The sequence below is a fragment of the Bos grunniens genome, chromosome X, assembly GCF_055505025.1.
Source record: "Bos grunniens cultivar Pamir isolate PY7600 chromosome X, Bosgru_T2T1.0, whole genome shotgun sequence".
Taxonomy (NCBI): domain Eukaryota; kingdom Metazoa; phylum Chordata; class Mammalia; order Artiodactyla; family Bovidae; genus Bos; species Bos grunniens.
Window position 1 is genome coordinate 146,723,305 of NC_141194.1, and position 26,827 is coordinate 146,750,131.

The following is a 26,827-nucleotide window of genomic DNA, read 5'->3' on the forward strand; positions in this document are numbered from 1 at the left end:
GTTGATAGTAGTGTCTTATGATCCTTTGTATTTCTGTGTTGTCTGTTGTGATCTCTCCATTTTCATTTCTAATTTTATTGATTTGATTTTTCTCCCTTTGTTTCTTGATGAGTCTGGCTAATGGTTTGTCAATTTTATTTATCCTTTCAAAGAACCAGCTTTTGGCTTTGTTGATTTTTGGTATGGTCTCTTTTGTTTCTTTTGCATTTATTTCTGCCCTAATTTTAAGATTTCTTTCCTTCTACTAACCCTGGGGTTCTTCATTTCTTCCTTTTCTAGTTGCTTTAGGTGTAGGGTTAGGTTATTTATTTGACTTTTTTCTTGTTTCTTGAGGTATGCCTGTATTGCTATGAACTTTCCCCTTAGGACTGCTTTTAAAGTGTCCCACAGGTTTTGAGTTGTTGTGTTTTCATTTTCATTAGTTTCTATGCAAATTTTGATTTCTTTTTTGATTTCTTCTGTGATTTGTTGGTTATTCAGCAGGGTGTTGTTCATCCTCCATATGTTGGAATTTTTAATAGTTTTTCTCCTGTAATTGAGATCTAATCTTACTGCATTGTGGTCAGAAAAGATGCTTGGAATGATTTCTATTTTTTTGAATTTACCAAGGCTAGATTTATGGCCCAGGATGTGATCTATCCTGGAGAAGGTTCCATGTGCGCTTGAGAAAAAGGTGAAATTCATTGTTTTGGGATGAAATGTCCTATAGATATCAATTAGGTCTAACTGGTCTATTGTATTGTTTAATGTTTGTGTTTCCTTGTTAATTTTCTGTTTAGTTGGTCTATCCATAGTTGTGAGTGGAGTATTAAAGTCTCCCACTATTATTGTGTTGTTGTTAATTTCTCCTTTCATACTTGTTAGCATTTGTCTTACATATTGTGGCGCTCCCATGTTGGGTGCATATAAATTTATAATTGTTATATCTTCTTCTTGGATTGATCCTTTGATCATTAGGTAATGACCATCTTTGTCTCTTTTCACAGCCTTTGTTTTAAAGTCTATTTTATCTGATATAAGTATTGCTACTCCTGCTTTCTTTTGGTCCCTATTTGCATGGAAAATCTTTTTCCAGCCCTTCACTTTCAGTCTGTATGCATCCCCTGTTTTGAGGTGGGTCTTTTGTAGACAACATATGTAGGGGTCTTGTTTTTGTATCCATTCAGCCAGTCTTTGTCTTTTGGTTGGGGCATTCAACCCATTTACATTTAAGGTAATTACTGATAAGTATGATCCCGTTGCCATTTACTTTATTGTTTTGGGTTCAAGTTTATACACCCTTTTTGTGTTTCCTGTCTAGAGAATATCCTTTAGTATTTGTTGGAGAGCTGGTTTGATGGTGCTGAATTCTCTCAGCTTTTGCTTGTCTGAGAAGCTTTTGATTTCTCCTTCATATTTGAATGAGATCCTTGCTGGGTACAATAATCTGGGCTGTAGGTTATTTTCTTTCATCACTTTAAGTATGTCTTGCCATTCCCTCCTGGCTTGAAGAGTTTCTATTGAAAGATCAGCTGTTATCCTAATGGGAATTCCCTTGTATGTTATTTGTTGTTTTTCCCTTGCTGCTTTTAATATTTGTTCTTTGTGTTTGATCTTTGTTAATTTGATTAATATGTGTCTTGGGGTGTTTCGCCTTGGGTTTATCCTGTTTGGGACTCTCTGGGTTTCTTGGACTTGGGTGATTATTTCTTTCCCCATTTTAGGGAAGTTTTCAACTATTATCTCCTCAAGTATTTTCTCATCGTCTTTCTTTTTGTCTTCTTCTTCTGGAAACCCTATGATTCGAATGTTGTAGCGTTTAATATTGTCCTGGAGGTCCCTGAGATTGTCCTCATTTCTTTTAATTCGTTTTTCTTTTATCCTCTCTGATTCATTTATTTCTAGCATTCTATCTTCTAATTCACTAATCCTATCTTCTGCCTCTGTTAGTCTACTATTTGTTGCCTCCAGAGTGTTTTTAATTTCATTTATTGCATTATTCATTTTATATTGACTCTCTTTTATTTCTTCTAGGTCCTTGTTAAACCTTTCTTGCATCTTCTCAATCTTTGTCTCCAAGCTATTTATCTGTGATTCCATTTTGATTTCAAGATTTTGGATCAATTTCACTATCATTATTCGGAATTCTTTATCAGGTAGATTCCCTATCTCTTCCTCTTTTGTTTGGCTTGGTGGGCTTTTATCCTGTTCCTTTATCTGCTGGGTATTCCTCTGTCTGTTCATCTTGTTTAAATTGCTGAATTTGGGGTGTCCTTTCTGTATTCTGGCAGTTTGTGGAGTTCTCTTTATTGTGGCATTTCCTCACTCTGTGTGGGTTTGTACAGGTGGCTTGTCAAGGTTTCTTGGTTAGGGAAGCTTGTGTCGGTGTTCTGGGGGGGGGGGGGGTGTAGCTGTATTTCTTCTCTCTGGAGTGCAATGAAATGTCCAGTAATGAGTTACGGGATGTCTATGGTTTTGGGGTGACTTTGGGCTGTCTGTATCTTGGAGCTTAGGGCTGTGTTCCTTGCTGCTGGAGAATTTGCTTGGTATGTCTTGCCCTGAAACTTGTTTCGCCCAGAGAGGTTTACAGCGTTATATGGAGAAGAGAAGAGTGAGGAGGGAGTTAGAGGTGACCCGAATGAGATGAGGTGGAGTCAATAGAGGAGAGAGTGGGCTATTCAGTAATCTCTTCCTTATGTGCACTCCACAACTGGACCACTCAGAGTTGTTCACAGAGTTATACAGAGAAGAGAAGAAGGAAGAAGGTGGCAGAGGTGGCCAGGAGGATAAATGGGGGGAATGAAAAGGAGGGATACAGATCCAGCAAGTAATCAGTTCCCTAAGTGTTCTCCACCATCTGGGACACACAGAAATTCACAGAGTTGGGTAGAGTAGAGAGGGGTTAGGGAGGAGACACAGGCGACCTAGTGGAGAAAAAGGAGAGTTCAAAGGGAGAGAGAGCAGTTAAGCCAGTAATCTCGCTCCCTAGTGAAAAATGGGTACTGAAGATTGGGTTCTTAAAGGTACAAAATTGGTAACAAATACATAAAAGCAAAAATTAAAAATCTAGAGTAGAGTTTGGAATTTCAAAAATACGATGTTAAAGAAAAGAAGAAGGAAAAGAAAGAGAGAAAAAATGAACATACAAAAACAAACAAGGTCGCAAAAATTATAAAGAAAATATAGGTACAAAATTGATAACTAATACCAAAAAGCAAAGTAGAGTGTGGAATTACAAAAATACAGTGTTAAAAAAAGAAGAAAAAAAAGAAAGAGAGAGAAAAAAAAAAACAAACAAGAACAAACAAGGTCACATAAATTATATATATATTAAAAAAATACAGGAACAAATTTGATAACAAATACCAAAAAGCATAAATTAAAAATCTAGAATAGAGTTTGGAATTTCAGATATACAATGTTATTTAAAAGAAGAAGAGAAAGAAACAGAGAAAAAGAAAAAGAAAAAAGAAAAAAGGGTCACAGAAATTATATATAAAAAAAAAACTATAGGTACAAAATTGATAACAAATACTAAAAAGCTAAAATTAAAAATCTAGAGTAGAGTTTGGAATTTCAAAAATACAATGTTAAAGAAAAGAAGGAAAAAGAAAAAAAAAAGGTCAAAAAATTATTTAAAAAAATAGGATGGGGAACACATGTATACCTGTGGCGGATTCATTTTGATGTTTGGCAAAACTAATACAATTATATAAAGTTTAAAATATATATATATATATATATAAAGTTTGCTTTAAAAAAATAGGGTCTTTTTTTTTTTTTGCAAAGTAATCGGTTATAAAAGTGGAAATTAAAGGAATAATAGAGGACTTAAATTTTTTTTTTTTTATAGGCTCACTTGTTCAGTCACACTGAGGGGAGGTAGGGAGGGATGATGCAAACAAATAACACTGGCGTGTGCTCGCAGTGCCTCAGCCACACTGGGTCTGCCACCAGTTCACGGCACGTGTAGCCTCTCTGCCCATGCTGCTCAGGCTCTAGGTTGCTCCCCCGCGAACCATCCGCGGCCCGCCCTGGCCTGTCTGTACTTCCCAGGTCCAAGCCGCTCAAGTTCAGGCACTCGGGTAGTCCTCAGAGGCGCAGACTCTCAGTTGGGCCTGCGTTTTGTGCTCTTCTCAGATCCGAGCAGCTCAGGTGATGTGTTTTGCGCGTGCGATTGCTGCGACTTATCGCCTCCCCGCAGCTCGGTTATCTAGTTGTGCACCGGCACACCTTCTCAGGCAGATGTTGACCGTCCAGACCCCCAAGAAGTTTTAGTTAGCAAAGAAGCCTGCTTACAGTTTTATAGATAATGTCTCTCTGGGGCTGCGATTGTCCCCTTCTGGCTCTGGCTGCCTATCACCGGAGGGGGATGGTCTGCCGCCGGCTATCTCTGTTCAGTCCTTTATTCCGTGCGCGGGCCTGACGGTGTCATAAGTTAGGGCTGGCTTTTCGCGTGGTAGATATCCCACAGTCTGGTTTGCTAGCCCAAATTATTTCGCTCAGATAGTGCTCGGGGTATTCAGGCCAGATTCTTGCGATGCAGCCCGCACCGCGCCGTGCCTCCCTGCCCAGCCCCCGCTTGCTAATGGCGTATGCAGGCGTCTGCACTGCTTCTCCGCTGGGGGAGTTACCGTACGGCTTGCAATGTGCGGGTTTTAATTATTTATTTTTCCTCCCTGTTATGTTGCCCTCTGTGTTTCCAAGGCTCCGCACAGATTCGGCAGTGAGAAGGTTTCCTGGTGTTTGGAAACTTCTCTCTTTTTAAGACTCCCTTCCCAGGACGGAACTCCGTCCCTCCCTCTTTTGTCCCTTTTTTTGTCTTTTATATTTTTCCCTACCTCCTTTCGAAGACTTGGGTTGCTTTTCTGGGTGCCTGATGTCCTCTGCCGGCTTTCAGAAGTTATTTTGTGGAATTTACTCAGTGTTTAAATGTTCTTTTGATGAATTTGTGGGGGAGAAAGTGTTCTCCCCGTCCTACTCCTCCGCCATCTTAGCTCCTCCTGCTACTTCTTTTTCTTAAATGAGCATGGAATTTATTTCTTTGGATCTTGACTGGTTTCCAAAACTGCTGCAAAGTTATCTGGGCCCGTTTCTGTTGGTTTATTCCATAACTTTTTGTGCTAGAATAAGATACTAGAACTTACTAGCCTACTATCTTGCTGGTATTACTCCCTAGTTATGCAACATTGAAAACAAAATAAAAAAAACACATGAAAATCACCTTGAGTTGGTTGTATATTTAAAAAGTAGAGCTGAACTTGTTCTTCCCTTTAAATAAATGTCCAGAAGGACAATAATGAAATTACATGTAACTACAAATGGAAAGGACCTTGAAAATCTAGTATATTCCTGTCATCTTACAGAAGTGAAAGTTGAAACCCTCTATGGTTAACTGACAAATAGTGGCTAAAGGATTTTTTTGTCATATAAGTGGAGTTTGTAAAAGATTGGAAACCTGTCATATTTGACTTTCCAATTTATTATAAAACCAAAAGTTCACTATAGTACACTCAGTACTATCAGTAGGATTAAACGTCAATATTTCCTGTTTTATTAATACAGAATTTCATTGTGTATACCAAATTCTAAGCATTTACTCAGCACTTGTGTATATATACTTGATGGGAATCATGTTTCACTTTTAGAAAGGCCAAAGGAATATGGTACATGCAAGACTTGTTAAAGTTCACTGTAAGAAGTTGAGAAAATTATAGATTTTATTGGAGTTTTAAATTGCCTAGATAATTTATTGATGCTTTCTAGAGAACACCAAAAATTATGGAGAGCACACAATTCACAAAAGATTAGACTCACCTGTCTGTGAATGTATATATACTCTCAACTCATATTTGTATTCAAAAAAAGTAAGTGTAATACCAGAAACTATAAAACTCAGAGGAAAACATACACAGAACACTCTTTGACATAAACCACAGCAAGATCCTCTATGACCCACCTCCTACAATAATGGAAATTAAAAACAAAAGTAAATAAATGGGACCTAATTAAACTTAAAAGCTTTTGCACAGCAAAGGAAACCATAAACGAGATGAAAAAAATCCTCAGAATGGGAGAAATTAATTGCAAATGTTCATATTATTCATGAGGTTCTCAAGGCAAGAATACCGAAGTGATTTGCCATTCCCTTCTCCAATGGACCACATTTGTCAGAATTCTCCACCATGACCTGTCTGTCTTGGGTGGCCCTATAGGGCATGGCTCATAGTTTCATTGAGTTAGACAAGGCTGTGGTCCGTGTGATTAGATTGGTTATTTTACTGTGACAGTGGTTTTCATTCTGCCCTCTGATGGAGAAGGATAAAAGGCTTATGAAAGCTTCCTGATGGGAGAGACTGACTAGGGGGAAACTGAGTCTTATTCTGATGAGTGGGGCCATCCTCAGTAAATCTTTAATCCAATTATCTGTTGATGGGTGGGGCTGTGTTCCCTCCCTGTTGTGTGACTTGAGACCAAACTATGGTGGAGGTAATGAAGGTAATGGCGACCTTCTTCAAAAGGTCCCATACAGGTACTGCTGCACTCAGTGCCTCCAACCCTGCAGCAGGCCACTGCTGAACAGTATGAAAAGGCAAAAAGATACAATACTGAAAGATGAACTCCGCAGGAGGGTAGGTGGAGATCAGTGGAGAAATAACTTCAGAAAGAATGAAGATATGGAGAAAAGAAAAAAAAGCACAGAGTTGTGGATGTGACTGGTGATGGCAGTAAAGTCCGATGTTGTAAAGAGCAATACTGCATAGGAACACGGAATGTTAGGTCCATGAATCAAGCAAATTGGAAGTGGTCAAACAGGAGATGGCAGGAGTGAATATTGACATTTTAGGAATCAGCAAACTAAAATGGATGGGAATATGTGAATTTAACTCAGATGACCATTATATCTACTACTGTGGGCAGGAATCCCTTAGAAGAAATGGAGTAGCCATCATGGTCAACAAAAGAGTCTAAAATACAATACTTGGATGCAATCTCAAAAATGACAGAGTAATCTATGTTTGTTTCCAAGACAAACCATACAGTATCACAGTAATCCAAGTCTATTCCCCGACCAGTAATGCAGAAGTTAAATGATTCTCTAGAACTAACACCGAAAAAAGATGTCCTTTTCAATATAGGATGCTGGAATGCAAAAGTAGGTAGTCAAGAGACACCTGGAATAACAGACAAATTTGGCCTTGGAGTACAAAACAAAGCAGGTCAAAGGCTAATAGAGTTTTCCCAAAAGAATTCACTGGTCATAGCAAACACCCTCATCCAACAACATAAGAGAAGACTCTACAGATGGACATCACCAGATGGTGAATACCAAAATCATATTGATTATATTCTCTGCAGCCAAAGATGGAGAAGCTCTATACAGTCAGCAAAATCAAGACTGGGAGCTGACTGTGGCTCAAATAATGAACTTCTTTTTGCCAAATACAGACTTCAACTGACAAAAATAGAGAAAACCACTAGACCTTTCAGGCGTGATCTAAATCAAATCCTTACAATGATACAGTGGAAGTGCCAAATAGATTCCCGGGATTAGATCTGATAGATACAGTGCCTGAAGAACTATGGATGGAGGTTCGTGACATTGTACAGGAGACAGTGATAAAGATCATCCCCCCCAAAAAAGAAATACAAAAAGGCGAAATGGTTGTTCAAGGAGGCCTTACAAATAGTTGAGAAAAGAAAAAATGTGAAATCAAAGGGAAAATGAAATACATACCCATTTGAATGGAGAGTTCCAAAGAATAGCAAGGAGAGAGAAGAAAGACTGCCTCAACGATCAGTGCAAAGAAGTAGAGGAAAACAGTAGAATTGGAAAGACTAGAGAATGCTTCAAGAAAATTAGAGATACCAAGGGAAATTTTCATGCAAAGATGGGCACATCTGTTAGGTTCACTGGACCTAACAGAAGCAAAAGATATTAAGAAGAAGTGGCAAGAATACACAGAAGAACTATATAAAAAAAAATCTTCATGACCCAGATAACCATGATGGTGTTATCACTCACCTAGAGCCAAGCATACTGGAGTGTGAAGTCAAGTGGGCCTTAGGAAGCATCACTATGAACAAAGCTAGTGGATGGACTTCCAGTTGAGCTATTTCAAATCTTAAAAGATGATGCTGTGAAAGTGCTACACTCAATACACCAGCAAATTTGGAAAACTCAGCAGTGGCCACAAGACTGGAAAAGATCACTGTTCATTCCAATCCCAAAGAAAGGCAATGCCAAAGAATGTTCAAACTACTGCACAATTGCACTCATCTCACATGCGAGTAAAGTAAGGCTCAAAATTTGCCAAGCCACCCTTCAATAGTACATGAACCATGAACTTCCAGGTGTTCAAGCTTGTTTTAGAAAAGACAGAGGAACCAGAGATGAAATTGCTGACATCTGCTGGATCATAGAGAGAGTTTCAGAAAAACATCTACTTCTGCTTTAATGACTATGTTAGAGCCTTTGACTGTGTGGATCACAAAAAACTGGAAAATTCTACAAGGGATGGGAATACAAGACTACCTGACCTGCCTCTTGAGAAATCTATATTCAGGTCAAGAAGTAATGATTAGAACTTGACATGTAACAATGGACGGGTTCCAAATCGGGAAAGGAGTACGTCAAGGCTGTATATTGTCACCGTGCTTATTTAACTTATATGCAGAGTACATCATGAGAAACGCTGGGCTGGATGAAGCACAAGCTGGAATCAAGATTGCATGGAGAAATATCAATAACCGCAGATATGCAAATAACACCACTCTTATGGCAGAAAGTGAAGAGAACTAAAGCGCCTCTTGATGAAAGTGAAAGAGGAGAGTGAAAAACTTGGCTTAAAACTCAACATTCAGAAGGCTAAGATCATGGCATCTGGTCCCATCATTTCATTGCAAATGATAGAGAAACAGTGGAAACAGTGACATACTTTATTTGGGGGGCTCCAATATCACTGCAGATGGTGACTGCAGTCATGAAATTAAAAGATGCTTGCTCCTTAGAAGAAAAGTTAAGGCCAACCTAGACAACGTATTAAAAAGCAGAGACATTACTTTGCCAACAAAAGTCTGTCTAGTCAAAGCTATGGTTTTCCCAGTAGTCATGTATGGATGTGAGAATTGGACTATAAAGAAAGCTGAGATCCAAAGAGTTGATGCTCTTGAACTGTGGTGTTGGGGAAGACTCTAGAGAGTCCCTTGGACTGCAAGGAGATCCAACAGTCAATCCTAAAGGAAATCAGTCCTGAATATTCATTGGAAGGGCTGATGCTCATGGTGAGACTCCAATACTTTGGACCCTGATGTAAAGAACTGACTCATTGGACAAGACCCTGATGCTGGGAAAGATTGAAAGTGGGAAGAAAAGGGGACGACAGAGGATATGATGGTTGGATGACATCACTGACTCAATGGACATGAGTTTTTTTTTTTTAATTTTATATAATTTTTAAACTTTACATAATTGTATTAGTTTTGCCAAATATCAAAATGAATCCACCACAGGCATACATGTGTTCCCCATCCCGAACCCTCCTCCCTCCTCCCTCCCCATACCATCCCTCTGGGTCGTCCCAGTGCACTAGCCCCAAGCATCCAGTATTGTGCATCGAACCTGGTCTGGCATCTCGTTTCATACATGATATTTTACATGTTTCAATGCCATTCTCTCAAATCTTCCCACCCTCTCCCTCTCCCACAGAGTCCATGAGACTGTTCTATACATCACTGTCTCTTTTGCTGTCTCGTACACAGGGTTATTGTTACCATCTTTCTAAATTCCATATATATGCGTTAGTATACTGTATTGGTGTTTTTCCTTCTGGCTTACTTCACTCTGTATAATAGGCTCCAGTTTCATCCACCTCACCAGAACTGATTCAAATGTATTCTTTTTAATGGCTGAATAATACTCCATTGTGTATATGTACCACAGCTTTCTTATCCATTCATCTGCTGATGGGCATCTAGGTTGCTTCCATGTCCTGGCTATTATAAACAGTGCTGCGATGAACATTGGGGTACACGTGTCTCTTTCCCTTCTGGTTTCCTCAGTGTGTATGCCCAGCAGTGGGATTGCTGGATCATGGACATGAGTTTGAATAATCTCCAGCAGTTGGTGATGGACAGGAAGCCTGGTGTTCATGGGTTCACAAAGTGTACCACATGACTGATTGAACGGAATTGGAAATAAAGTAACTGACAAATGATTAATCTCCAAAATACACAAACGCCTCATGGAGCTGAATATCACAAAAACAGAAACCCCAATCAAAAATTGGGCAGAAAACCTAAACAGGTATTTCTCCAAAGAAGACCTTCAAATGGATAACAAATATATGAAAAAAAGTGCTCAAAATTGTTTATTATTAGAGAAATGCAAAACAGAACTATGATGTTTCATTTCACACTGGTCAGAATGGCCATCAGCAGAAATCTACTAACAATAAATTATGGAGAGAATAGGGAGAAAAGGGAATCCACTTGCAATATTTTGGGGAATGCAAATTGATACTGCCTCTGTGGAGAAATGTATGGATATTTCTCTTAAAAAATAGGACTAAAACTACCATATGACCCAGAGAATCCCACTATTGGGCATATACCCTGAGGAAACCATAATTGAAAAGACACATGTACCCCCACTATTCATTGTAGCACTATTTACAATAGCCAGGACATGGAAGAAACCTATATGCCCATCAACAAATGAATAAATAAAGAAGACGTGGTACATATATACAATGGCATATTACCCAAACATAAAAAGGGATGAATTTGAGTAAATTCTAGTCAGATATGTGAACCTAGAGTTGTTATACGAGTAAAGTAAGTTAGAAATAAAAAAACAAGTATTGTATATTAATACATGTGTGTATATATATATATATATATATATATATATATATATATATAATCTAGAGAAATGTTACGATGAAACTATTTGCAAGGCAGGAATAGAAACTCAGGTAGAGAACAGCCTTATGGACACAGTGGTATAAGGAGAGGGTGGGTTGAATTGAGAGAATAGCACTGAAATATATATATTCAGTTCAGTTCAGTCACTCAGAAGTGTCTGACTCTTTGCGACTCCATGAACTGCAGCACGCCAGGCCTCCCTGACCATCATCAACTCCCGGAACCTACCCAAACTCATGTCCATGGAGTTAGTGATGCCATCCAACCATCTCATCCTCTGTCGTCCTCTTCTCCTACCCTCAGTCTTTCCCAGCATCAGGGTCTTTTCAAATGAGTCAGTTCTTCGCATCAGGTAGCCAAAGTATTGGAGTTTCATCTTCAACATCAGTCCTTCCAATGTACACCCAGAACTGATCTCCTGACTGGTTGGATCTCCTTGCAGTCCAAGAGACTTTCAAAAGTCTTCTCCAACACCACTGTTCAAAAGCATCAATTCTTCGGCGCTAAGCTTTCTTTAGACTCCAACAGTCACATCCATACATGACTACTTGAAAAACCATAGCCTTGACTAAACACACCTTTGTTGGCAAAGTAATGTCTCTGCTTTTGAATATGCTATCTAGGTTGGTCATAACTTTCCTTGCAAGGAGTAAGCATCTTTTAATTTCATGGCTGCAATCACCATCTGCAGTGATTTTGGAGCCAAAATTAAATAAATAAATAAAGTAAGTAAGCAAGCCACTGTTTCCACTGTATCCTATCTATTTGTCATGAAGTGCTGGGACAAGTTGCCGTGATCTTAGTCTTCTGAATGTTGAGCTTTAAGCCAAATTTTTCACTCTCCTCTTTCACTTACATCAAGAGGCGCTTTAGTTCTCTTCACTTTCGGCCATAAGGGTGGTGTCATCTGCATATCTGAGCTTATTGATATTTCTCCATGCAATCTTGATTCCAGTTTGTGCTTTATCCAGCCCAGCATTTCTAATGATATATCCTGCATATAAGTTAAATAAGCATGGTGACAATATACAGCCTTGACGTACTCCTTTTCCTATTTGGAACCTGTCTGTTGTTCCATGTCCAGTTCTAACTGTTGCTTCCTGACATGCATACAGGTTTTTCAAGAAGCAGGTCAGGTGATCTGGTATTCCCATCTCTTTCAGAATTTTCTACAGTTTATTGTGATCCACACAGTCAAAGGATTTGGCATAGTCAATAAAGCAGAAATAAATGTTTTTCTGGAACTCTCTTGCTGTTTTAATGATCCAGCAGATGTTGGAAATTTGATGTCTGATTCCTCAGCCTTTTCTAAAACAAGCTTGAACATCTGCAAATGCACAGTTCATGTATTATTGAAGCCTGGCTTGGAGAATTTTGAGGATTACTTTATTAGCATGTGAGATGAGTACAATTGTGTGGGAGTGTGAACATTCCTTGGTATTTCCTTTCTTAGGGATTGGAATGAAAACTGACCTTTTCCAGTCCTGTGGCCACTGCTGAGTTTTCCAAATTTGCTGACATATTGAGTGCAGCACTTTCACAGCATCATCTTTCAGGATTTGAATTAGCTCAACTGGAGTTCCATCACCTCCACTAGCTTTGTTCATAGTGGTGCTTCCTAAGGCCTAGTTGACTTCACATTCCAGAATGTTTGACTCTAGGTCAGGGATCTCACCATCGTGGTTAACTGGGTCTTGAATATCTTTTTTGTATAGTTCTTCTATGTATTTTTGCCACCTCTTCTTAATATCTTATGCTTCTATCAGGCCCATACCATTTCTGTCCTTTATTGAGCCCATCTTTGCATGAAAAGTTCCCTTGGTCTCTCTAATTTTTTTGAAGAGATCTCTAGTCTTTCCCATTCTATTGCTTTCCCCTATTTCTTTACACTGATTACTGAGGAAGCCTTTCTTATCTCTCCTTGCTATTTTTTGCAACTCTGCATTCAAATGATTATATCTTTCCTTTTCTTCTTTGTTTTTGGCTTCTTTTCACAGCTATTTGTAAGGCTTCCTCAGAGAGCCATCTTAATTTTTTGCATTTTTTTTCCTTGGGGATGGTCTTGACCCCTGTCTCCTGTACAATGTCACGAACTTCTGTCCATAGTTCATCAGGCACCTTGTCTATCAGATCTAGTCTCTTAAATCTATTTCTCATTTCCACTGTATAATCTGTATACACTGTATAAGGGATTTGATTTAGGTCATACCTGAATGGCTTATTGGTTTTCTCCACTTTCTTCAATTTAAGTCCAAATGTGGCAATAAGGAGTTCATCATCTGAGCCACAGTCCACTCCCAGTCTTGTTTTTGCTGACTGTATAGAGCTTCTCTATTTTGGCTGCAAAAATATGATCAATCTGATTTTGGTGTTGGCCTTCTGGTGATGTCCATGTGCAGAGTCTTCTCTTGTGTTGTTGGAAGAAGGTCTTTGCTATAACGAGTGTGTTCTCTTGGCAAAACTCTATTAGTCTTTGTCCTGCTTCATTCTGTTCTCCAAGGCCAAATTTGCCTGTTTTTCCATGTTTTTCTTGACTTCCTACTTTTGCGTCCCAATACCCTATAATGGGAGAAGATGATGGCACCCCACTCCAGTACTCTTGCCTGGCAAATCCCATGGATGTAGGAGCCTGATGGGCTGTAGTCCATGGGATCGCTGGAAGTCGGACACGACTGAACGACTTCACTTTCACTTTTCACTTTCATGCATTGGAGAAGGAAATGGCAACCCACTCCAGTGTTCTTGCCTGGAGAATCCCAGGGACGGGGGAGCCCGGTGGGCTGCCATCTATGGGGTCGCACAGAGTTGGACATGACTGAAGCGACTTAGCAGCAGCAGCAGCAGCACCCTATAATGAAAAGGACATCTTTTTGGGGTGTTAGTTCTCAAAGGTCTTGCGGGTCTTCATAGAACCATTCAACTTCAGCTTCTTCAGTGTTACTGGTTGGGGCATAGATGTGGATTACTGTGATAATGGTTTGCCTTGTAATGGAGATCATTCTTCATTTTTGAGATTACCGTGTGTAAAATAGATAGATAATAGGAAGTTGCTATACAACACAGGAGGAGCTCAGCCTGGTGCTTTGTGACAGCTTAGAAGACTGGGATGGGGTGGGAGGTCGGAGGGAGATTCAAGATGGAGGGGACATGTGGCTGATTCATTTTGATGTATGACAGAAGTCAAGTCAGTATTGTAAAGCAATTTTCCTTCAATTAAAAACAAATAAATTTTAAAGAAATAAAAATTTTAGTAAAGGTAAGTTTACCTAAGTGTAGCTTTCATTTTAAGGAAGAGTATCTAGGCATTGAATTTTATCCTTACAGTTGTAAAACTATGTATTTTTCTGTATCTAAGAATAAACATAGCTTCTTCTTTACATGACAGTTGATAATATGAAAGACTATATCACCTCCTATATGATAGACAGTGTCAGTAATTATTATATTTGGGAAAACTTGGTTTAATCAAATGTACAAAGAAACCCATGTAAAAGTAATTATTCTTTCTCAAATTCCATTAATACTTAAGTTATATTGAAGTAGTAAATTCACAAGGAGAGGTCAAATAGTGATACTGATATAATAAATTCATACTGTTCTTTACCATAGTATGAAAAGTTGTCTAGAAGGGTTTTATACAAAATAAGCAATACTATGCAAAATTATATCTAGTAAATAAAAAGTAATGAAGGTTTGTCACTACAAAAATCAAACCTGACTTCACAAAAATTTCATCTGAAATGAAAGTTAAATCATATATAATTGTATATATGTACATATATTGTATATATGTACATATATATATGTATATTGTATATATGATTATACAATTATATACAAGTACAAGTAATACTCCCAGCTCTTATAATAGCCATTTTCTCTTAATAAATTCAAATTAGTGAGATATTTTCTTTCTGGAATACTAAAGTCTTATGTTTTTGTCTATTTCAGTGTTGGAGGCTTTTTGTTTTCACTTAGTGGTTTAGCTTGTGTTGCACTTACTTGGTTTCTTATATTTAAAGGTATTGGATTATGAAATTAGCTTTAGTCTATAAAGCATACATTTCATAAGGAAAAAAAATTTAGAATACATAAAAAAGTTTAATTAAATCACCTTCCTCTCTTTCATTATTATGCCAGCGTTTTCCTGGCTTTACTTAGAATGCCTGTGACTGTGTAATTCTATGTTGAGACCTGAAAAAGAGAGTAATTTGTCTGCATTTTAGCACTGTAGAGTGTTCACCATGAAATTAGCCTTACAATAATATGAGGTGTCTAAACCAATTTCAATAGGCATTTACACATACAACTAGGAAAATATAAACTCATGGGAGGAAGCTGATTATCCAGTTCATAATTCAGGCTACAAAATTAGTTACCAACATATCCTAATAACTAATTTTTATTTATTGATATAATTATATTTCCAAATATACCACTTTTAATTTAATGTTTAATGGGAAAAAAGCACTTCATGCATATCAAAACTTGTATAGTATACTAGTTAAAAGCACCAAATTTGGAGTCAGAAAAATCTGGGTGTAAATCCCAGATCTGTTATTTGCAAGTTATGGGACTTTGACCCAGTTACTTTATACCTCTAAACAGTTTCCTCATGTGAAAAGTGGGAATAATCAACTTCATAGGGTATAGAATAATAAGTGTGTTGCCTGGAACATATTAAGTACTTAATGGTAGCTAGTTGCTGGTGTTATTTTGTTTGTATTATTTTATAATAATAATTATTATTATTATCATTATCCCCTTATTGACATTTTCTTTGTAAAGATATTGAAGAAATAATTAGTGCTAAAGTATAATTTTTGAAAAGTTATGCCTTTGATACAAATATGAGTAACATGTCAAATGTTTTGTGTAATTCATTAATTAATGTGGTAACTCATAAGGTATTAAAATTATTTCAAAAAACCTTTGAAGAAAATACATAAAAACAGTTAGGAAAATGCTGAAAAATGCTGTAAAAATTGTTCATAGATGCAAGAGTAGTTAGTATCCTATAGAGAATAAAACAATACTTGGGAAGGTCATCATTTGGGGTTAGAAATTAATTCTATCTCTATCAAGCAAAATTTATTTTATTGTTATGTATAGGAATCACAAGAAAATTCAGTTTTCTACAACTTAATTTCTACACTTATAGAGTTGTAAAATAGTGTTGTCAGTAGAAAGTCAAAGATGCACATTCTATGGAATTAGATAATTCTCATTTCCATGTCCTAGACAACATTCCTGAAACTCTTTTTCTACTCAAACATCAACAGCTTACCATAGGAGTCTCATCCAGTTAATTAAGATAATCATTTAAAGTTTTCTAAAACCATCACATAAACTTATGATGGCTGGGTCAGGGATTATCATTTCTATAATGTTGATGAGAAAATTGTGGCAAAGAAGTCAAGCAAATTATCCGTAATTACACCAAGTGGAGGAATAATTATATACTTATAACCAAAGTAAGAAGAAACCAAAAAGCAAAAGAGAAACAGAATGGGAGAAACAGGTGCTGTTTAATTTGAAGGTGATGTAGTGGTTAACTTTTTTTTTTAATAACTGCCCCTGTGTGTCCTTACAGATAATAACCAAGGTGACAATTTTCTTTCTTCAAAAGATTCTACATTCTCCAAACCTCTCTTGTTAATCAAGCAGTGTCCAGATATTATTAACATTAACCAGATTTTTGAACATTTATTATCATGTATATGCAGAAAAAATCTTGGGCTCTGGATGCCAATCTATAAAAGAACCCTGTGAGCCCTGGTTCACCAGTCATACGTGTGTGTACTTGTATGAGTGTACTCTGTTAGCTGAATGCAGCATCAATTAATAATAGCAATTGTGTTGAAGATTCAATTTAGCTAAAACACATAGCTGTGGATCTTCTGGTTGTGGGTTTCAGTATAACATCATAATTTAAGGTGAAATCCTTCATGACATTCAACAATATGTGATGGATATTAAGGATATCTTAATTATTGTTGATTTCAGATATTATTGAAAATATTACTGGATGTGAAGACCAAGTTCAAGTGAAAGCTGGGGTTTATGATTTAGATTATGATTAAACAAAGAAAAACAGAAATCAGATGAGTAATACAAATATAAGGAAATTAACAGGTGGTAATAAATGAAAATATCTTTTGTAAAATAAATGTTTTCATTGGAATTTACAAATAAGACAGTATAAGATCAGAGAGAATTTACACATATATCTGTATAAGTTTTTTTGTTCACTGTTTTTTAAAACTATTTAAAATTTTTTTCTATAATAGAGAACCTTTTTTAAAATTTAGTTTAATTTGTTTATTTAATTTTAGCTGTATTGGGTCTTCTTTGTTGAACACAAGCTAGTTGTGGAGATTGGGAGTTGCTCTTCATTGTGGTGCGCTGGCTTCTCGTTGCAGTAGTTTCTCTTGTGTGGAAGCACAGGCTCCAGTCTCGAGGGCTTCAGTAGTTGCAGCATGTGAATTTCAGTAGTTGTGGCTCCTGGGTCCTAGAGCTCAAGCTCCGTAGTTGTGTACCATGAGCTTGATTGCCCCGTGTCATGTGAAATCTTCCCAGACTTGGAGATCAAACCGGTGTCCCCTACACTGGCAGGTGGATTCTTAACCACTGGGACCATGAGGGAAGTTCTGTTCTCTTCTTTTAGATTTTATTATTATGTATTTGGTTCAAATTTTAGTAAATAATTCCTGGAGAAGATTTTAATTAATACTGATTACTGAGTGCCCTGTCATTTTGCTTACAAAATATATTTGGAGATGAGGAATCAACTTCAAATTAAAATGTAAATAAAAATCCCAGGGTCCTGTGAAGATGAATAAGAACTTTCATGGAAGAAAGAATAAGAATAAGAAAAATAATAAGACTGTGGTCACTGTAACCACAAAGAGTATTAAAACCATGGTAACCATAGTTTATTTAACAAAAAGGCAATTATATTCTGATTTACTTAAAATTTGAGCTCTCATAAACAAGATCAGGCATCACATGTATAACTTTGATAAAGAATAAGAGAAAAATGCGTTCCAACCATCATACTAAATGGCAAAGAGGGCATTTTTCACATAACGTTAAGATGCCAATGTGTGAAATTTCCTCAGAAAATCTGAGAACTGATCAAAGAAATGCATGGCATTTTTTAAAGGAAATTCACTTTCACTATGCTTTGAGTGTCCTCTGGTGGCTGAAGAGAATTCTGTCATAGCCTTAATATTTATTACTCTGATTACATTTGCTATTTATAAGGTATTTTTAAATTTCTTTTTATTAGATAAGTATATATTTTATTAATTTATATTATTTTTAATTTTAACACTGTATAACTTTCTTTTCAATTGTCTGCCTGAACTTCTTAAGGTATGATCCAAAAAATGATTCATGGTCAACTGTGGCACCTCTGAGTGTTCCTCGAGATGCTGTTGCTGTATGTCCCCTTGGAGACAGACTCTATGTGGTTGGAGGATATGATGGACATACTTATTTGCACACTGTTGAATCGTATGATGCACAGAAAGATGAATGGAGAGAGGTACTCTTAATTTAAGTATCCAAATTGATATATTTCAGGGTTTAACTCAAAAATTAAAATATATATTTGGAATTCATCCCATTCTCTTCCACTCTAGGGCTGAATCAAATTACTTTAGTGAAATTTATTGCATGTGCTTTATTTAGCTATATAGAATTATTAATTGAGCTGTTTGATCATTAGTAGAATCCATCAGTATTTATATAAAGTGAGGACAAGACATTTTTTAAGCTTCATGGACTCATTCCTTTTATAGAAAAGTGAATCAGATTCAATAATCCAAGAGCTTTACTCTCTAACCAACTTTTTATGTATGTATTTTGACTTGAGAAGCAAGGAATAATATCTTTATCTACAAGTGTCTGTCCCTTCTTATCAACTGGTGCCCAGGAGAAAAATCTTTCAGTCTCCTCCTTATAGAGATTCTACAAATTGCAACACTCTTAAGTACTAATAAGTTATTCATGGATTTGGTGCACAGTAAAAGACTGGAATTAAACCCTATAAAGAGTTCTGGGTATCAACAGAAGAAATTCTAAGGAAAATATTAATATAAGAAGTGGCACAGAAAGAACATGGGTTTCTATCTCTTTACTCCAACAATATGATTCATTATGACCCTCAGAAATACTCAAGTTCTGCCATATAGTTAGCTCTTAAATTTACAATGATTAAAACCAGCTTAGTAATGGAAAGAAATATTTGGCAAACAAGGATATTGGTCAAATATGATAAAAAATGTTTTTCTAACATTGTGTAAATTATTTTTCGGAAAATTTTAGACAAGTAGTTAAGAGATATAGATTATATTCCAGGTATTTCACTGTTTCATTGTGTGACCTTGCAAAGGGTGAAAGAGAACAACTAGATAAACAGATTATAACTCCTATATCCCTAATTATTTTCATTCATTTTCTTGCTTACCCCTAACAAAAACATTGAAGGATAAGTATTATTAGTTTCAATTTTTTAAGTGAGAAATTACAAAAGCGGTGAAACTTAACCAAGATCAGCTGTCCTTCAAACTCAGATCTACTGCATCTTAAAGACTATGCTGTCTCCACATTGGAATGTTATCTGGGCTGCATTTTCCATTATCTTTATACAAGATGAAGGCTGGGCCAGAATAGCTGAGGATTTTTTCAGCTCCAATATATTATGCCAAAGACAGAGTTCATTCAAACAGCATTTCTTTCTTTATTTTTGTTTTCTGCATTAGGAAGTTCCTGTTAACATTGGAAGAGCTGGTACATGTGTTGTGGTGGTGAAGCTACCATAAACTATCTTTATCAAAGGGGAGAAAACCGTATAATTTCAAGAAATGAAGTAGGGAGAGAAGAGGAAGAAGAAACATGTCCTTTCCTTCGATTAGTAATCAACATGAAAATTCTTGTGTCATTTTAATGTATAGTTATAAATGCTCTCATTTGTGAAGCCAAAGTAAGTTTTTGAACATAAATTACATATGGGTGTTTAGTGTATATGTTGTTACAGTTAATATAAATGAAAAGCCAGTAGTCTAGGTTTAGCCTTATTATTTTAAAATGTTAAAAATGCTTCAGGGAAATTGATAGTGACCAAAGTATTAAAGGTTATAAAAGTATGGATAATTTTAAGTTAAGAGTCTGATAAGTTAAGAATATTTTCTATTTCCAAAAAAAAAAAAAAAAAGAAGCATCCTATCATTTGGAACATAACTAATATAAAAGATCTAAAGCTTAAATTATAACATTTGATTTTTAGTAAAACATCATCCTCATATTCAAATAGTATCCCAAATAGCTAAATAGTACCTCACATTTACCAAGAGGTAAAAAATAGGTTAAAAAAAAAGCTCAGACATTATTTGTTATGCTGATCACAGCATGTTAAAATTTTCACAGACATTCTTTTTACAGTACCATCTTTAAAAGCACACATACAGATTTGGTAATTCCTTAACATGTTGTCATGTTAGATTTCTTACCAGTAAAATATTATTGTAATTTCATATACACAATCTATACAATATAGTGGTGACTATCTATCATAATGATACAAACTTTGACGTTAGCTTTTGAGTGTCAGGGCCTCACTTATATACACATTAATATTAGCCTTAAATATTTCTGCAAACTCTTGTAACACCTGTCATTGTAAACAAGTTTTCAAAATCAAAGCAATTTTTAAACAGTAGTAAAATTGAGGTGTTCTGCAATATTAACACATGGAAACACCAAAATATTCAGCATCCGTGGTTAATTCTATATCTTTTATGTACAAGTACATGCTTTTGTGTTAATTTTGTATTTATCCCATAAAGAATGTTAAGGATATATGTACTCAAAAAGTATTTAAATTAAAAAACAACAAAAAAACCTAACTGGGTAGTATTTTACTTTTAAATTCTTACTTCCATGTTCAATTATAAAAAATATTTAAGAAAATATTTTAAAAAAAAACCTTCTTTATGACAGTAACTTTTCAAGTAAATTACAATTTTAGAATTTCTGCAATATGTTCTTTTAAATGGACTTTGTATTGTAGTATGTGAAACCAACAAATAAAATCCAGAGATGCTTATAAAATGTACTACCTTTTAAGTTTTTTTAAATATAAATTTATTTATTTTAATTGGAGGTTAATTACTTTACAATATTGTATTGGTTTTGCCATACATCAACATGAATCTGCCACAGGTATACACGTGTTCCCCATCCCGAACCCCCCTCCCTCCTTCCTCCCCATACCATCCCTCTGGGTCGTCCCAGTGCACCGGCCCCAAGCAACCAATATCATGCATCAAACTTGGACTGGTGATTCGTTTCATATATGATATTATACATGTTTCAATTCCATTCTCCCAAATCATCCCACCCTCTCCCTCTCCAACAGAGTCCAAAAGACTGTTCTATACATCTGTGTCTCTTTTGCTGTCTCACATACAGGGTTATTGTCACCATCTTTCTAAGTTCCATATATATGCATTAGTATATTGTATTGGTGTTTTTCTTTCTGGCTTACTTCACTCTGTATAATAGGCTCCAGTTTCATCCACCTCGTTGGAGCAACATAAATGTATGAAGATATTTGCGCTTTGACAAACTGAATTTAAATAAAATCTATTTCCTCTGGTTATAAAGAGTGTGGCTTTAAATTATGTCAAATGCACCTTTAATTGGCCTTTTAATATTTAAAGTTCCAATAGCTAAAATATTTAAATATGAAAATAAAATTCTCCTGTTTTGTTTCTTATTCCTGCCATTCAGTGTCTTTAATTCTAAATAAAGAGCTATAGACATCTTGAGTTCTAAGGGTAGAGATGGAAGCACAGAGATGCTATAAAACACACACACACCACAGAGTTCTGTTGGATTTTAAATTCATACCTTATCAAAATCAATGCAGAGGTAGAGTTACTTTTATCTGCAGAGCAAAGTTTAACCTGTCAAGTTAAATTGTAATATGAGCCAGAGGGGGAAAAAAAAAAGATCAAAGGACCTATCATAGCCAGTGGTGATGCTCCACTTCTGGGACTATATTCAAAGGAAATGAAAACTTTAACTTGAAAAGGTATCTGCATCCTCATGTTCAGAGCAGCATTAATTACAATGGCCAAGATATGGAAACAACCTAAGTGTCCATTGATGGATGAATGGATAAAGACACTGGGGTCTGTCTACCTACCCCACTGGAATATTATTTTGCCATAACAATGAGGAAATCCTACCATTTCAATAACATGGATAAATCTAGAAAGCATTATGCTGAGTGAAATAAGTCAGAGAAAAACAAATATTACTTTATGATCTCACGTGTGGAATCTAAGAAAAAAGAGACAAAAAAGCCAAACTTATAGGAAAATATATCAGATATGTGGTTACTAAAGGCAGAGGGTGGATGAAAGAGGAATTGGAGGAAGGTGGTCAAAAAGTACAATTTTCCAGTTAAGATGCGTTTGTATGTTAGATACTCATTTGTGTCCGACTCTTTGTTTCCCTGTGGAATGTAGCTTGCCAAGCTCCTCTGTACATGGAATTCTCCAAGTAAGAATACTGGAGTGGGTAGCCATTCCCTTCTTCAGGGGATCTTCCCAACCCAGAGATTGAGCTTGCATCTCCTGCATTGCAGGCGAATTCTTCATGAGCTACCAGGGAAGTCCCAGTTATAATATAAATAAGTACTAAGACTATAATGTACAATGCAATGATTATAGTTAACACTTTTTAATGTAATACATAGGAAAGTTTTTAAGAAGTTAAGTCCTGTGTTCTCACACAAGGAAAAAAAATTTTTCTTTTTCTTCTTTATTTTCTCTTTATTATATTTATTTGAAATGATGGATGTTAGCTGAGCCATTGCAATAATCATTTCACAATATATATAAATTAAGTCATCATGCAGTATGCCTTAAACTTATACAGTGATGTATTCATTATGTATCAATAAGACTAGAAAAAATATTGTGCTTGGGCCTCTATGGCTTAGTTGGGTTGCTAAAATGTGAGCAGATCTGAGCAGTCAGAATGGAGAGCTGCAGAGGCTCAGAGTACTAAGGCGCAAATTCACCTGCTTCAGTCAAATCTAGTTGGAGAAGGGAGTCACAGCGGCAGCCTCTTGCTACCATGACATGATGGAAATGACCTATCAGTCTGGTTTAAGGTAACACAGATAAGAAAGGGAATTACTAATTTATAAACCCTTTCAGGAAGTGTAAGCACTGATACATTTAGATATTATACTCATATTGGAAAGAAAATATTGATTTTTCTTTAATCACTATAACCTTACTCTCAGGTTACCACATTCTGCAGCTCTCAGCCTATATTATGATGACTCTCCAGACAGCTACTTTCTCATTATTTCTACAAGGAATGCATGAACTTCTAAATATCTTCTATATTGCACAGGAGCTGAAGGAGACTCTAGGGCACTAAACTCAGGTCCTCTCTCTGCATAACTATGCCATCCATCAACTTGATTCAGATTTGGTTGCTGGTACAATTTAATATCGAGGGAACACTGAAAAGAAGTCTTTCCCATAGTCCCAAACGGAGTAGAGAACTAAAACTCTAATTTCGGATTTTCTCTTAAACTCTCTAACAAGTTTCTCACCCCAAGATCCTATTCTGAGAAAAGAAAAGAAGACTATAAAACATACATTTCTTCAGCTGTCATCTTTGTCTTACCACAGGTACCTGAAGTAAGTTAGCTGAAGAAGAGGGACAGATTTTTCAGTTACTTTTGCATTCCTGTTATAATCCTAATCTGCTCCCTTTACAGACACACACGCACACACACACACATTGCATATACAAACAATGGGAGAAATGAGTATATCTAGCAAAATACTGGAATCTCACACATGATAAATGTTAAAAGGTAAAACACATTAATAGCCTTCAAAAATAATACTCCAGTGTCACAAATATTTATTAAGGATCTACTGTGTCTTAGGCCCTAGTAATATACATATTAATTAGGACTAAGTAAATGGCAGCCCACTTCAGTATTCTTGCCTGGAAAATCCCATGGACCATGGAGCCTGGTAGGTTACAGTCGATGGGGTCGCAAAGAGTCGGACATGATGGAGTGACTTCACTTTCACTTTCTATGAAATCTCTACCAAATCCAGGTCCATATAATTTATATTATATTCTAAGTAATGGACAATCAGTATTTGATGGTCTTTCCTCTACAAAGGCAACTGAAATTTCCAAATTCACGTATCATCTAAGGTCATGGAGATCCTCATACCAACAGCCTGATTCCACAAGGTATATTCAGTATCTATCTGAGTGGTTAAATAATCCTATCTGTATCATAATTAACTAGACCTTGCCAGAATATGTGCAGGCTCTGGCTCTTGGAGAACAACTAGTCTTACTGAAGAACAGCCCTGAAAATACATAATCAGAAGATTTTGAGAAAATGATGTAAATAAAATGGTGGCATAGGAATATCTGCTACGTCCAAGGAGTGGTAGCTGCATGGGCGCAGGAGGGCCTAGAGGAGCTATCCCACGTTGAAGGTCAGGAAGGGTGGCAGTGAGGAGATACCCCTCGTCCAAGGTAAGGAGCAGCGGCTGTGCTTTGCTGGAGCAGGTGTGAAGAGATACCCCACACCCAAGGTAAGAGAAACCCAAGTAAGACGGTAGGTATTGCAAGAGGGCATCAGAGGGTAGACACACTGAAACAATACTCACAGAAAACTAGTCAATCTAATCACACTAGGACCACAGGCTAGTCTAACTCAATGAAACTAAGCCATGCCTGTGGGGCAACTCAAGATGGGCGGGTCATGGTGAAGAGATCTGACAGAATGTGGTCCACTGGAGAAGGGAATGGCAAACCACTTCAGTATTCTTGCCTTGAGAACCCCATGAACAGTATGAAAAGGCAAAATGATAGGATACTGAAAGATGAACTCCCCAGGTCGGAAGGTGCCCAATATGCTACTGGAGATCAGTGGAGAAATGACTCCAGAAAGAATGAAGGGATGGAGCCAAAGCAAAAACAGTACCCAGCTGTGGATGTGACTGGTGACAGAAGCAAGGTCCGATGCTGTAAAGAGCAATATTGCATAGGAAACTGGAATGTCAGGTCCATGAATCAAGGCAAATTGGAAGTGGTCAAACAAGAGATGGCAAGAGTGAATGTCGACATTCTAGGAATCCGCAAACTCAAATGGACTGGAACGGGTGAATTTAACTCATATGACCATTATATCTACTACTGCGGGCAGGAATCCCTCAGAAGAAATGGAGTAGCCATCATGGTCAACAAAAGAGTCCGAAATTCAGTATTTGGATGCAATCTCAAAAACGACAGAATGATCTCTGTTCGTTTCCAAGGCAAACCATTCAATATCACAGTAATCCAAGTCTATGCCCCAACCAGTAATGCTGAAGAAGCTGAAGTTGAACTATGAAGACCTACAAGACCTTTTAGAACTAACACCCCAAAAAGATGTCCTTTTCATTATAGGGGACTGGATTGCAAAAGTAGGTAGTCAAGAAACATCTGGAGTATCAGGCAAATTTGGCCTTGGAATACAGAATGAAGCAGGGCAAAGACTAATAGAGTTTTGCCAAGAAAATGCACTGGTCATAGCAAACACCCTCTCCCAACAACACAAGAGAAGACTCTACCCATGGACATCACCACATGGTCAACACCAAAATCAGATTTATTATATTCTTTACAGCCAAAGATGGAGAAGCTCTATACAGTCAACAACAACAACAACAAAAAGACCAGGAGCTGACTGTGGCTCAGATCATGAACTCCTCATTGCCAAATTCAGACTGAAATTGAAGAAAGTAGGGAAAACCACTAGACCATTCAGGTATGACCTTAATCAAATCCCTTATGATTAAACAGTGGAAGTGAGAAGTAGATTTAAGGGCCTAGATCTGATAGATAGAGTGCCTGATGAACTATGGAATGAGGTTCGTGACATTGTACAGGAGACAGGGATCAAGACCATCCCCATGGAAAAGAAATGCAAAAATGCAAAATGGCTGTCTGGGGAGGTCTTACAAATAGCTGTGAAAAGAAGAGAGGCAAAAAGCAAAGGAGAAAAGGAAAGATATAAGCATCTGAATGCAGAGTTCCAAAGAATAGCAAGAAGAGATAAGAAAGCCTTCCTTAGCGATCAATGCAAAGAAATAGAGAAGGGGAAAGACTAGAGATCTCTTCAAGAAAATTAGAGATACCAAGGGAATATTTCATGCAAAGACGGGCTCGATAAAGGACAGAAATGGTATGGACCTAACAGAAGCAGAAGATATTAAGAAGAGGTGGAAAGAATACACAGAAGAACTGTACAAAAAAATCTTCACGACCCCGATAATCACAATGGTGTGATCACTCATCTAGAGCCATACATCCTGAAATATGAAGTCAAGGGGCCTTAGAAGGCATCACTACGAACAAAGCTAGTGGAGGTGATGGAATTCCAGTTGAGCTATTTCAAATCCTGAAAGATGATGCTGTGAAAGTGCTGCACTCAATATGACAGCAAATTTGGAAAACTCAGCAGTGGCCACAGGACTGGAAAAAGTCCATTTTCATTCCAATCCCAAAGAAAGGCAATACCAAAGAACGCTCAGACTACTGCACAATTGCACTCATCTCACATGCCAGTAAAGTAATGCTCAAGATTCTCCAAGCCAGGCTTCAGCAATACATGAACCATGAACTTCCTGATGTTCAAGATGGTTTTAGAAAAGGCAGAGGAACCAGATATCAAATTGCCAACATCCACTGGATCATGAAAACAGCAAGAGAGTTCCAGAAAAACATCTATTTCTGTTTTATTGACTATGCCAAAGCCTTTGACTGTGTGGATCACAATAAACTGTGGAAAATTCTGAAGGAGATGGGAATACCA

General features: G+C 36.9%; 1 protein-coding gene across 5 annotated transcripts in view; it reads left to right on the plus strand.

The window, feature by feature from the left end:
• KLHL4 (kelch like family member 4) overlaps nt 1-21,575 on the plus strand; it is a 107,771-nt gene extending 86,196 nt beyond the window's left edge. For all 5 annotated transcript variants that reach the window (XM_086387235.1, XM_086387236.1, XM_086387239.1 and 2 more), the window contains 2 exons: nt 18,283-18,454; nt 19,674-21,575. In XM_086387235.1, coding sequence (XP_086243361.1) covers nt 18,283-18,454; nt 19,674-19,733 — 232 coding nt within the window. In that variant the 3' untranslated portion in view covers nt 19,734-21,575. The remainder of the gene's footprint in view (nt 1-18,282; nt 18,455-19,673) is intronic.
• The last annotated feature ends 5,252 nt before the right edge of the window (nt 21,576-26,827 follow it).